The sequence below is a fragment of the Mirounga angustirostris genome, unplaced genomic scaffold (assembly GCF_029215605.1).
Source record: "Mirounga angustirostris isolate CCGP_5_RB_7025 unplaced genomic scaffold, mMirAng1.0.hap1 SCAF_15, whole genome shotgun sequence".
Classification (NCBI taxonomy): domain Eukaryota; kingdom Metazoa; phylum Chordata; class Mammalia; order Carnivora; family Phocidae; genus Mirounga; species Mirounga angustirostris.
This window is the reverse complement of record NW_026991723.1, coordinates 57,784,197-57,797,277: the sequence shown is the minus strand read 5'-3', so window position 1 is coordinate 57,797,277 and position 13,081 is coordinate 57,784,197. Positions and strand designations below refer to the sequence as shown.

At 45.4% G+C, this 13,081-nt stretch overlaps 1 protein-coding gene across 1 annotated transcript; it reads right to left on the bottom strand.

Moving 5' to 3' along the window:
* Positions 1 to 6,703: 6,703 nt before the first annotated feature.
* Positions 6,704 to 10,823, bottom strand: SPATA31G1 (SPATA31 subfamily G member 1). Its single transcript, XM_045882603.1, has 4 exons — positions 10,593 to 10,823; positions 9,563 to 10,236; position 9,179; positions 6,704 to 9,114 (listed from the first exon to the last, which is right to left on the bottom strand). The coding sequence occupies exons 1-4, from the start codon at positions 10,821 to 10,823 to the stop codon at positions 6,760 to 6,762; spliced, it is 3,261 nt and encodes a 1,086-aa protein (XP_045738559.1). The 3' UTR covers positions 6,704 to 6,759.
* Positions 10,824 to 13,081: the final 2,258 nt, after the last annotated feature.

The window sequence follows — 13,081 nt, the reverse complement described above, 5'->3', positions numbered from 1 at the left end:
GCTTCTTTTCCTGGGAAGGGCCTTGGGCTACCCCTTACTGTCAAGGCACTCTTCAAATGTGAAAAATTAAAATAAGAATGCACCCTCTTCCCCTTCTGATTAACAGTGGTATGAACTGCCACCTTGCCCCATGTCTGTATTATCACTGAATAGGACTGCAGGGGAGGGGGTACAGCCTGCCTGATGGAGCTCTAGTTGTGTTTGATGTGGATGGTAAGGTTAGGCTGCAGAGCTCTCTTTTCCTGACCAAGGGCTGAATTGGGGTGCCTTCCAAAAATCTTAAAGGTTGCAGAAAGAGAATCTCTGTCTGAGGTGGATGTTATTTACAGGCATCTAAAAAGTCCTAAACATTCATGCTCTGGTTGAGGATCACTTACAGTTATGTCCACCTTTATATAATTTGTATTATAAAAAAAAATAGTTTTTTTTCTAATATAAAATTCTAGTATTGGATGTGTTTTTTTTCTATACATCCTCCCCTGCTCACCTTTTTTCAGATGATTGCTTGCATAGTTTTGTCCATATCCAGCTATAGAATATCCTTTTTGTTCAACAGGTACCAACATAATCACTTAGTGCTTTTGGGATCAGTACTGTGATGCCTTACCCAGAGAGGAATATGGTTCAGAGATGATAATCCCCCAATTTTTATTGGTCTTCCTAGTACTAACACCAGTCGCTGGTACGGATTACAAAGATAGATAATCTACAAGGACACAAGATAATTATACTGGCTGATGAAACTGGGGCATTTGGAATTCATGTGCTATGAAATAGAGATTTTTGCACGTTGGAAATTTGAGTTGATGCCCTCATTTTCCATGATACTTTCTCTACCACATTCTGTCTTTCATCGTCTTCTGGTTTTCCCACCATTTAGGTGTCCTGATGGCTAGCCTTCAGTCTTGTTTCCACTTTGAACATTGTTATTCTGTTATCCATATGGCTCATCCCTGTGGGTTGGCAGCCTAACTTCACTGTGGGCCAAAGACAAGATCTTTTGGGGGAAAGACATTTGGTTGGTGCCTCTGCATCAAGCTATAGGAACAGATTAGAAGACAAGTGGTATTGGTATTTTCCTACAAAATGTGTAGAGATGCTGGTTGATAACGTGAGAAATGTGTGTTGGAGTGATTGTTTCGCTTTTACGTGTCACACAAAGTGTGTGACAGTTGGAGCTCTGTAGATCCTTTAGGAAAAACCAAGGAACAGACTTGTAAGTGAGAGGCGCGGTTCTAGTTCTGGCACTTGAGCTTATAGCAGTGTAGCTTTAACAAGGCACTTAGTTCTTTGGGGCCTCTGATAGATGAAGTGGTTGACAGTGTTTTGTAAACTGTAGAAAGGAGTGTGAGGAACTGTCAACACCTGCGGACATTTGCATACCTAAACCAAGAGGCAAGTCATAAAAGCAGTCCCATTTTTTCCCTTCCAGCGTTCCCAGAAAGAAATTGGATTTTATAATTTTACTGTAGTTAATCACTTCTTCCATAGGATAGGTGCTACAATTTGGAGATGGATTTCTAACCAAGAATATGGCATGAAACAGGTTATAGGGGATCAGCAACATACTGCAGATGCAAAAGCAAAGATGGAACTATAAACCTAACATCTTAAGATATATTTGGGTTTTGTTTTTGTTTTTAAGTAGGCTCCACACCCAGCATGGAGCCCAACGCAGGGCTTGAACTCATGACCCTGAGATCAAGAGTCAGACACTTAACTGACTGAACTACCTGGCACCCCAAGATATATTTGGATCCAAGATACTGATCCTACAAGTTGCCCTGAGAGTCTAGTCACACAATGCCCGTGAGAACACAGGTCTGCCAATCATTAATTCAACTGAACTGAGGCAATGTTAAATGGTTTGTTATTCTCTTCCACTGAGGCCTTAAAAAGATATGCATAGACTCATGAAATGTCCTCGTGTCAAGTAGAAATTTAGAATTGAATTGTGTTTGGGTCGCCTGACTGGCTCAGTTGGTGGAGCATGCAACTCTTGGTTTTAGGATTGTGAGTTCAAGTCCCACCGTCAGCATGGAACCTACCTAAAATTAACCCAAAAAATTAAAGAATTGCACTGTCTGAGATTATTTGGGGGTGGGGTAGGTGGGAAGAGGGAAAATAACTTCAGTTCCACTCCTGGTCAGCAGGTGGTGAGTTTTGGAGTAAGACCCTCTAGACAGGTTTGGGCTAATAAATAAAGCTTTGGAACAGATGAGTGACAGAGGAGATAGAGGGACAGCATGTATCTTCGATTTTTCTCAACTAATATATATGAAGTAGAGGGAATATTGTAGAATGAAAAGAGCACTGGATTGGGAATGTGGATTTGACCTCCTAGAACCTCAACTTTTTTAGGGACTTGATAGCCGTACTATCAGGAAACTGGTGCTGTCAACAAGGTACAAATTAGGGGCTGCAAGGAAGGGGAAACCATACCAAGACAGGAGAATCAGAAGGCTCCGGAGGTAGTCTGAGCTGGGCATTAAAGGAAAGTGGGAGACTTGACATGGAGAAGTAGGGGAGAGCAGTTTGTGCAAAAGGCACAGAAGTCAGAAAATACAGAGCATGCTTAAGAAGCATCAGGTTGAGTAGCAAGGGAGTGTATTTGGAGAGGTCAACCATGTCATGAAGAACTTTAGGAGTGAAGTTTATTTTTTTAAAGATTTTAAGTACTCTCTCTACCCAACATGGGGCTTGAACTTATAACCCCGAGGCAAGAGTCGCGTGCTCTACTGACTGAGCCAGCCAGGTGCCCCAAGTGAAATTTATTATTTTTCCTGCTACATTTTTTTTTTAAGATTTATTTGTTTTAGAATATGTGTGCATGTGCGCATGTGCAATGGGGGAGGGGCAGAGAGAGAGAGAGGGAGAGTAACTCAAGCAGACTCCCTGCTGATTGCAGAGCCTGACATGGGGCGTGATCCCATGACCTCAAGATCATGACCTGAGCCAAAATTAAGAGTCAGATGCTTCATTGACTGAGCCACCCAGGCACCTCCCCAAGTGAAGTTCATTTTAAAGTTGTGGGTTTTCTGGGCAATTTAGGCAGGAAATGACAAATTTCAGTGCTAGACAATTTACTCCCCCCCACCCCCTTTTATTTATTTATTTATTTATTTATTTATAAAGATTTTATTTATTTGACAGAGAACACAAGTAAGCAGAGAAGCAGGCAGAGGGAGAGGGAGAAGCAGGCTCCCCGCAGAGCAGGGAGCCCGATGTGGGACTCGATCCCAGGACCCTGGGATCATGACCTGAGCCGAAGGCAGCTGCTTAACCAACTGAGCCACCCAGGCGCCCCCCCCCCGCCCCCTTTTTAACTGGCAAAAAAAATTTCAACAATTTCCAAGTGTATATAATATTGTCAGCCATATGTGCATTGTGCGTAGACAATTCACTTTTTATTTTATTTATTTTTTTTAAAGATTTTATTTATTTATTTGAGAGAGAGAATGAGATAGAGAGCATGAGAGGGGGGAGGGTCAGAGAGAGAGGCAGACTCCCCACTGAGCAGGGAGCCCAATGTGGGACTCGATCCCGGGACTCCAGGATCATGACCTGAGCCGAAGGCAGTCGCCCAACCAACTGAGCCACCCAGGCACCCTCACTTTTTATTTTTTTAAAGTAATCATGCCCAATGTGGGCCTCAAAGTCACCACCCAGGGATCAAGAGTTGCACCCTCTACCAACTGAGCCAGCCAGGCGTGACAATTCACATTTTAAAAACCTTTCATTTTTATAGAAGCAGTAATGTATATTGTAGAATTTTAGAAAAATACAAGCAAATTTTATGGTGCACAGGGGTGGTGTAGTCTGTTGAGCTTCTGACTCGGGTTTCAGCTCAGGTTGTGATCTCAGGGTCATAAGATTGTCTACCCTCAGTGCAGGGTCTGCTTAAGACTCTCCCTCTCCCCCTCCCCCTCCCTGTGTTTTCTCTCTCTCTCTAAAATAAATCTTTAAAAATATATAAGCACATTTTTAAAATTAATATTCCCAGAGATCATCATCTTAATAACTTTAGTTCGTATCTTTCTGTGCATGTATGTACATGTGTGTTTGTTTATGTGGTATTGCTTTTTTGTATGAGAATGATTAAGATGGAGTCTTAATACTTTCTTTAAAATGTTCGTGGAATCACATGCTTACATGTGATGGAATCATTGATTCATATTTCAAGAAAGGGTTTGGTAATTATACTTTGACAGAACAAACAAATTTATATAACAAATAGAATCTCAGATTCTATATCCTGAAACAAATATACTTTGTTATAATACTTAGTTTTCACTGTTAACAGTCTCTACTGTTAATTAATTAGAGCAATCCCTCTAACAAAAAATTTTGAAGTTAGGGATGACATAGGAGATTCATGACCATCCTTGGCATATATGTAATCAGAAACGTGTTTACATTTATAACAGATGGGGCATGCGTACTATTCTGCTACAGGAAGAAGTTAGTCCCACTTGGCTGAGTGGCCTTTGTCCATTATACCCTTATGGTCTACATGCAGTATTTTTAAATCAAAATGAGATCTACTGCTTGCTTTCTTTTTTAAGTCCATCTCTACCTTTTCCTTTCAGTAAATTTCCATTTAATCTAATACTCATAACACATTCAGCTTCCCAAGTGATCGGAATATGTCATTCACAATTTTTTATTTTTTGTGTGTGCATGCAAAAGGAATTAAATCTCTCCTTTAAGGACCTTTATCAGTGGGTTTTGTTACAGTTTTGATCAAACCAATATCCAGTCTAGGACCACTGGTTGCATCTGTTATGTTCCTTTATTCAAACTTTTATGACACTTGTTGAGGAGATTGGGTCAGTTGACCTCCAGAGAATTGTAGCCATGTGGAGGATGGATTAGAAAGAATAGGGCAACCAGTCTGGTGAGAAATAACTGAACTAAGACAGTGATGGTGGAGATGGAGAGGTGAAGATGGATTTGCAATACATTTCATAAGTTAACTGACAGGATTATAATTGACAACTAGATTAGGAAGTGAGGGGAACGGAGGAGTCAGGGATGACAGGCTCTGACTTCAGTATTGGGATGGATGTGATACCCTTCAATAGGAATGGGCACATTGGAGGAGAAGGTTAAAGGGAAAATGAGTTTTGGACAAGTTGAATGTGAGATACCTAGTAGGCTATTGGATACGTGGATCTGAAGCCTAGGTAGAGATGCTTTTAAAATGACCCATATTTTGAAATATGGCACTTAATGGGATGAGTTCAAGACTTTTTTTTTTTTAATGGTATTGGTAAAGGTGGACCTATATTTTGGGGTGGGGGTCTAGTTAGGTTCTCACATCATAACTATACTCAAAATGTAACAATCTAAACAAATATATGAAACTTAGTGTAAAAGTGCCAGAAATAAGTATTTTTGAAGTCATAAGGACAATGTTGGTCGATTAATTACATAAAAATTTTCAAGTTTGGTACAGTAAAAGTCACCTTAAACAAAATTAGAAATTAAGCTACAGATTGGGAGAAAATATTTGCAGCCTACATAATAGGATTATATCTCTGGTAGGTAGGCCCTTCCAAGAGGTCTGCATCCTAATTACTGGAACCTGTGAATATATTATTTTACATGGCAAAGGAATTAAACATTGCAGTTGGAGTTAAGGTTGCTAATCTTAAAATAGTTAGACTTTAAGAGAGGAAGAGTATCTCAGATTAGCCAGATGGACCCATTGTGATGACAGGTGTCCTTAAAAGTTGAAGAGGGAGGGGCGCCTGGGTGGCTCAGTTGGTTAAGCGACAGCCTTCGGCTCAGGTCATGATCCTGGAGTCCTGGGATCGAGTCCCGCATTGGGCTCCCTGCTCAGCGGGGAGTCTGCTTCTCCCTCTGGCCCTACCCCCTCTCATGCTCTGTCTCTCATTCTCTCTCTCTCAAATAAATAAATAAAATCTTAAAAAAAAAAAAGTTGAAGAGGGAGGCAGAAGAGGGCAGAGTGATGTGAGAAGAACTTGACTTGCCTTTGCTAGCTTTGAAGATGCAGGAAGACAGTCAGTAGCCAAGGAATGTGGGCAGCTTTTACAAGCTGGGAAAGACAAGGAGTGAATTCTCAGTGCCTACAGAAATGAATGCAGCCCTGCCAACCTTCATTTCAGCTCCATGGGACATGTCAGACTTCTGACAAACTTGTGTTGTTTTGTGGTAAGTTTGTTAGGGCAGCGGTAGAAAAATGGGTAAAGGATATGAACAGGCAATTAGAGAAGAAATCTACATGGCCACTAAACACAGGAAAAGGCACTTGTTTCTGTGGTCTTGGGGATGGATGAACTGACTCAAGGAGAGAAAGAGCACAGAGCTGAGAAGAAATGGTCAAAAGCGTAGAGAACTTGTGGATCAAATGGGTGAAGAAGGGGACTATACCAAGGACCGAGAACAGCTGCCTAGACTCAGACCAATTGTGTTCATGTGAATGGATGTATTTTTTTCTGTTCACTTGTGAAGTTTTTCTCAAGGGTAGCATTGGACTCTGTTCTGGCCTTACAGCCTGTAGAGCAGGGATGTGTGGACTCCAGGCTGATCATCTGTGAAGGGCTTGAAAAGTTAAGCCTGCAAAATCCTGAGCTCTGTACTTCTCTGATCCTGAGGGAATACAGCTATAGCAGAAGTTAATAGGGAACTGACATTCCCAGTACCCCAGACTCCAAATACAACATGAGAGGGATTTGTCTAGTTCACCTAGTTTATTAGGATTTTCTCTCTCCCCACCCCACAGCTGGTTTGGCTTCAAGTCTTGGGGTATTGGGTGCCAGTACTACCAGCCTTTCCTCTTCTTACTGGTTTTGGTTGGCAGGGGCCATGGGTACCCAGAAACTTGGCTAACATTCTTTGGAGACCCCTGGTAAGGGGAACGTGAGGCGTTGGGGAGGAGAAATGCTTTTCCATGTGGGCCCAAGGGCAGTGCTTAGAATGATGAGGGATCAGGATGTCACCAGCTCCCAACCCTGCTCCTCGCTGAATTTGGGGACCTGCAGCCTTAGAGTGAAGCTGCTGAGGGAGAGCAGTGTGTCGAGAGCTCTGGTCTTTGTGCTGAGGTCTTTGGGAAAGTCTGGTTAAAGGGGCTTCCACCAGTCTTCTGGCCTGGGCTGGGTGGCTCTTCCCTGTAACTGTGGATGACCCCAATCTTGCATCCCCTCTTCTGTGGTCTCCTGCTTTGGGTTTCCTGGGGCTCTCTCTCTTTTTGGCTGAAGGTAGGGCTGAAGCCTTGTTCTGTCTCTTGCCCAAGGCCGGAACCTCAGGGTTTGAGGGTTTACTCAGGTCTGAGCAGTTCTCACCAGTCTCCATGGGAACACATGGCACCTGGGATGAGACCTGGGCTACCATCTTCATCTTCATTCTTTCCTCTCTCTCAGACCCTTGTTCGGCCCTGCCAGACACTCGTAGCTGAGGCTGGGAAGAAGAGTGGGAGTGATAACAGTGGGAGATCTGGACAGGCTGAGCTACTGTGCTGTGAATTTTCAGGGGATGACAGCTTGAAGAGTGGGGGCACAAATTAGAGGGATGACTCTGCTGTGGGGGGCAGGAAGAGAGTCTCCAGGAGCCTGGAGTTGTGGAGCTCAGGGCAGGGGAGCTGCCAAACGATTGACTTGGGTCAGGGGATCTGGAAGTAGGGCTCTGCCGTAGTTTTTTCAGCCTGAGTTCCAACTCTCTACTCCAGTGCCAGGCCTGGTTCCCAGAGTTGGGGGGCACCTCTGGGACAGCCTCTCCCTGGGAGGATGGAGTCTCTGCCCTAGCCCCTGGGAACAGTTCTCTCTTGGGTAAGTCAGGCTGGTTGGACTCAGTCTTCAGAGCTTTAGCTAAGGTGGCAGGCCAGGGTATTGGCTGCACAGGATCCACTGCTGGAGGGCTGGAGGCCTGGGGGATCCCTCTTGGTTGCACATTCCTCCATACGAACTCAAGGTCAATATGTGGATCTGGTAGAGGAGCAGAGAGAGAGCTGGGGGTTGGGGATGGGAGCTCAGTGGCCCTGCAGTTGTCTTTCTGCTCCACTGCTTCCCCCTTAGGCTTACAGGTACATTGGTCTCCAGGAGGCTCGCTTATGTGAAACTTTGACTTAGAGTTTGGAGGTGGGCTGTGGCCCCACAGTGGGGACCCAGGAATACAACAGGTTTCTTTCTGCTTCTTGTTCCACCCAGTAGGCTCAGAGTCAGACAGGGCTCCCAAGGATCTGGCTCCATGTGGGTTTTGGAGTAAGCTGCAAGCTGGGAGCTCAGAGGGCCAGGAGTTCTTTCTCCTTTTTATGTCCCCACATCTAGCCTCAGAATCAAACAGGACCCCCATGGGGCTAGCTCTGAGGGGCTCCAATATAAGAGCTGGGGGTGGGCTGAAGGCCAGAGATGGGGGCTCAGGAGCCCAGGAATTCCTAGAATGCTCAGTGTCCCTCCATGCAGCTTCTGATCTAGTGAGGCCTCCCATAGGATTGATTCTGTGGAGTTCTAGAATGGAAGCTAGAGATGGGCTGTGGGCAGGGGCTGGGGACTCAGAGGTCCAGAGGTTCTCTCTCTGCCCCCCCAAAGCTTTGGACTCAGACAAGTTTCCCTGGGAACTCATTCCTAGGGACACCAGCAGAGAAGATGAGGGTAGCCTAGGAGAAGAAACTGGGTCTGCAGAGACCCAAAGATTTTCTCTACTCTGCCTGCCCTTGCATGGAGTCTCAGATCTTTGTGGGACACATTTAGGGCTGGTTCCATAGAGCCCTGGGTTAAGGTCCAGGGCTGGGGGCTTAAAGGCCCACAGATTTCCTGATTTTTCTCTGTGTCCCCACTGGGGCTTATATCTAGATGGATCTCCCAGAGAACTTCCTCCCTGGAGTTCTTGCAGGGGACCTAGGGGAGGGCAAGGGCATGGCATTGGAGACCTAGAGGTCTGAGGGCTCTTTCTGTGACTCATGGTTTCCCAGAAGTCCTTAGGTGCAGAAAGTCCTCCTTCAGGGATGACTTTCTGGAGTTCTGACAGAGCATCTGAGGGTTGGCAGGGAGCTGGCATTGGAGGCTCGAAGGCTTGAGGACTCTCTTTATGTCCTGTGGTTCTCCACTGAGTTTTATATCCAGGTGGAACTCCCAGGGGTCTAGTTCCTTGTGTCTGTGTCATGGGGTCTACAGATTGGCAAGGGACCAGGATTGAAGCCTCAGAGATTTGAGGATACTCTCTTTGCCTTGTGGTTTCCCAGACAGCCTTAGATCTAGGCAGGCCTTCTATAGGGCTGACTTCCTGGAGTTCTGAAAGGGAGGCCAGGTTTGGGCTGGGAGCTGGCATTGTAGGCTCAGAGGCCTTGGGGTCCTCATTTTGCCCCATAGTTCTCCATGGGGCCTCAAACCTTGTCAGGACTCCCAGAAGGCTAGAAGGATACAGCAGAGAGGCAGAGAGTGAATCTAGAATGTGTTGTTGGAGGCTGGGATCCTGTGGCACATCCCACCAGACCTCAGATAACGGGGAGAGCTTGGAGGGTCTGGTTCTTTGGAGTTCAGGCTGTAGGTGCAGGGCTTGATCCTCAGAGACCCAAGGGACCTCTTTTTGCTGCATAAACCACTGTGTATGTGCCTTAGCATCAGATAGGACTCCCATGTGGTCCATGGGAAAGGACTTAAGATGGAAGGGTAGTGATGGGACAGAAGGGGAAGATGGAGGAGGAGGTTGCTGAGGATCAAGGGCCATCTGTTCCAGGTCTTCTGTAGTATGAATTTCATGGGTAGGAGGCTGAGTTGGGGAGCAATACTGGGGAAGCAGCAGATTGGACCTAGGCAGGAAGGCAAGCTTGTTGAAGAAGACAAAAGGACCAACAGACAACTTCAGGGGAAAGGGGCCACCTGAGCTCAGGAAGATCGCCTCCAAGGACTCACTGTGCAAAGAGGGGAGACCCCAGAAGAGCTGGCTTTTTCTCTGATGTAGATAGCTTCCTGATTCTGTTTTGTGCCTCACAGGCAGGTTGGTCAGGATCTGAAAGGTGGGGAAGGATCTGGAAGGGCTTGGGGTCTGTGTATGTACTTGCTTTGGTGTCCCTATGACTTTGTGGAGGTCCTCAGAACCACAGGATGGTTGAGATGGGGCTGTGGTGGCTTGCTCTCCAATAGGAGCTTCTTTGGGAAGAGAACATGGCTTCAGTGGATCCAGAGATGTTTCCTCTTCTTCCTCCTCTTCTTCCTCCTCTGACTTCTGCTTCCACAGGTGATCAAGGAAAGCCACACGGTACAGAAGTGGTAGGTCCTGGGGAGTGGAGAAAGCCACTTCAGGCATGAAACCTTTCAGAGACACAAGGTGTATCATGAAGCCCTCAGTCTCTGTTCCACATCCAGAGGGAAGTTACTCACGTGGCCCCACATCTGTGGTCAGTAGTAACTTACCCATCTGGGCCGTTACCCAGCCCATATTTGGAAATCAGCATTCCCTACCATAACAACATCTAGGGTCAGTAATCACCCACCTGTCTTCAAATCTGGTATCCATGGTCACTCATCCAGCCTCAGATTTGACTTACAGTCATTCCATGTCAATGATGTTTTACCTGAACTTACATGTGGTATCAAGAGTCATTCACCCAGCTGCACATCCATGTCACCCACCTTGCCTTGCATCATGTCCCCAGAGTACCAGGGTTGAAGCTGTCGCCACTTCCCAAGCTGCCACCACCTCCGGATCTGCCAAACCATGAACAAGAATAGTGTCACCAGATTCCCTGGACTCTGGAGGCAGCTGCTGCCACAGTGTCTGCAGGCCAGGGCATGGGTCAGCTGGCCCCAGAGAAGCTCCATGTCCCCTTCAGCCCCAAGTAGGCCTTGTATCAGCCATTCCATTTTCCTCAGCCAGTGGCAGTTTACCCTGAGGTCATCACTGCATCACGGAACAAAGAACTCCCATCCCCCACATGCCTAACAGCCTTTTCCCTGAATTTGGAGCCAAAACATTGCCTCTACCAGGCAACTAATACTTCATAACAGTGAAACCTTAGTGATCCCTTTTGTCTTGATTGCCAAAATCAGAATTATGCTTCAGGCATTGTCATTAAGGACATGGATTCTAGCATCAAACTGCTTTATTCAAATCCTAGTTCTGCCACATCCTATCTGTGAAATCTCAAACTACTTAATCTTCTACTGCCTCAGTTTTCTCACCTGTAAAATGGGGATGATATTACCCATAGAGTTGTTTTTTTTTTAAAGATTTTATTTATTTATTTGACAGAGAGAGAGCAAGAGCAGGAACACAAGCAGGAGGGGGGGGAGTGGGAGAGGGAGAAGCAGGCTTCCCGCCGAGCAGGGAACACGATGCAGGGTTCGATCCCAGGACCCTGGGATCATGACCTGAGCTAAAGGCAGACGCTTAACGACTGAGCCACCCAGGCGCCTCGAGTTGTTTTGAGGATTAAATGAACAAATTCATATGATTAGGATAGTACATAGTATATGCTGTATTAAAAAATTATTTCTTTTGGGGCACCTGAGTGGCTCAGTTGATTGTCTGACTCTTGGTTTCAGCTCAGGTCATGATATTGTGGCCCTGGAATCAAGCCCTGCATCGAGCTCTGCACTCACTGGGGAGTCTGCTTGTCTCCCTCTCCTTCTGCCCCTCCCCGTTTTGTGCTCTCTCTCTCACTCTTGCTCTTGCTCTCTCTCTCTCTAAAATAAATCTTGGGGCACCTGGGTGGCTCAGTCGTTAGGCGTTTGCCTTCAGCTCAGGTCATGATCCCAGGGTCCTGGGATCGAGACCCGCATTGGGCTCCCTGCTCAGCGGAAAGCCTGCTTCTCCCTCTCCCACTCCCTCTGCTTGTATTCCCTCTCTTGCTGTGTCTCTCTCTGTCAAATAAATAAAATCTTTTTAAAAAATAAAATGAATCTTAAAAAAATTATTTCTTTTAAGGTTCTTGATTACAAGCCTTATTCCATCTTTAATATATGGAGTCTGTTCCCACCCTCCCCCCTTTTAAAATCTCATGTCAGCTATGAACTGTCTTATTTCACGTTAGGTTGCTTAAGATGTTTTTGGCAAGCATTTATGTTAAGGATGACAAATCAAATGTGCTTGACCATTTTTCTTCATTTGCCCCTCTTTATCCTAAAAGCACCACTGTGTTTCCACATCGACTTTTTCAGGGCCAAACTTTAATCTCTACCTTCCCAATACAATTTAATGCCTCTCTTCTCACCCCACCCCCATCAAAGGCCAGCTTAGTCTGATAGAAAGAGCACTGAGCTGAAATTAAGACTTGGGTTCTCTACTTCGGCTCAGGTCATGATCCTGGAGTCCCGGGATCGAGTCCCGCATCGGGCTCCCTGCTCAGCAGGGAGTCTGCTTCTCCCTCTGACCCTCCTCCCTCTCATGCTCTCTGTCTCTCATTCTCTCTGTCTCAAATAAATAAATAAATAAATAAATAAAAATAAAATCTTTAAAAAAAAAAAAAGACTTGGGTTCTCTAACTCTGTCACTGATAATATCAGTTATGTGATTTCAGGCAAGAAAAGTTTCTCCCCTAGGTATCATGAGTTGGACTTCATTCACTCATTCAACATATATTTACTGAGTGCCTACTATGGATCAGGTATTGTGCTCAGTCTTGAGGAGATAGAAATAAGAGTCTCTGCACTAAAGTAGGTCCTATTTCAGTGGGGGAAGAAACAGTTAAGTAATAGACAATTAAAATAGAAATATGCACAGGGTGCTATGGGGTCAGAGGAGGATATCTAACTAGCCTGGGGAAGGGGGTTGCTTGCCAGGGGCTGCTTCCCAGATGAGATGATTAATGCTTGGTTTGAAGAGCCAAGAAAATGAAAAGTATAGGCAGCAAGGGAAGGACGATTCAAGCAGGAGGAACAGCCTGTGTAAAGATGCTAGGGCAGAGAAAGCATGTACCATTAGGGAAATTGAAGGCATTTCAATGTATGGGGGTTAGGGAAGCAGTAAAAGCTGGACCTGGAAAGACAGGATCACCAAGGCCCCTCAACATCAGTCTGAGAAACTGAAATTTATCCTGAAAATGATGGGAAATCAGTGAAAAGTTTTGAGCAGGAACGTGACAAAATCAAGTTTATGTCTTGGAAAGAACACTGGCTCTAGT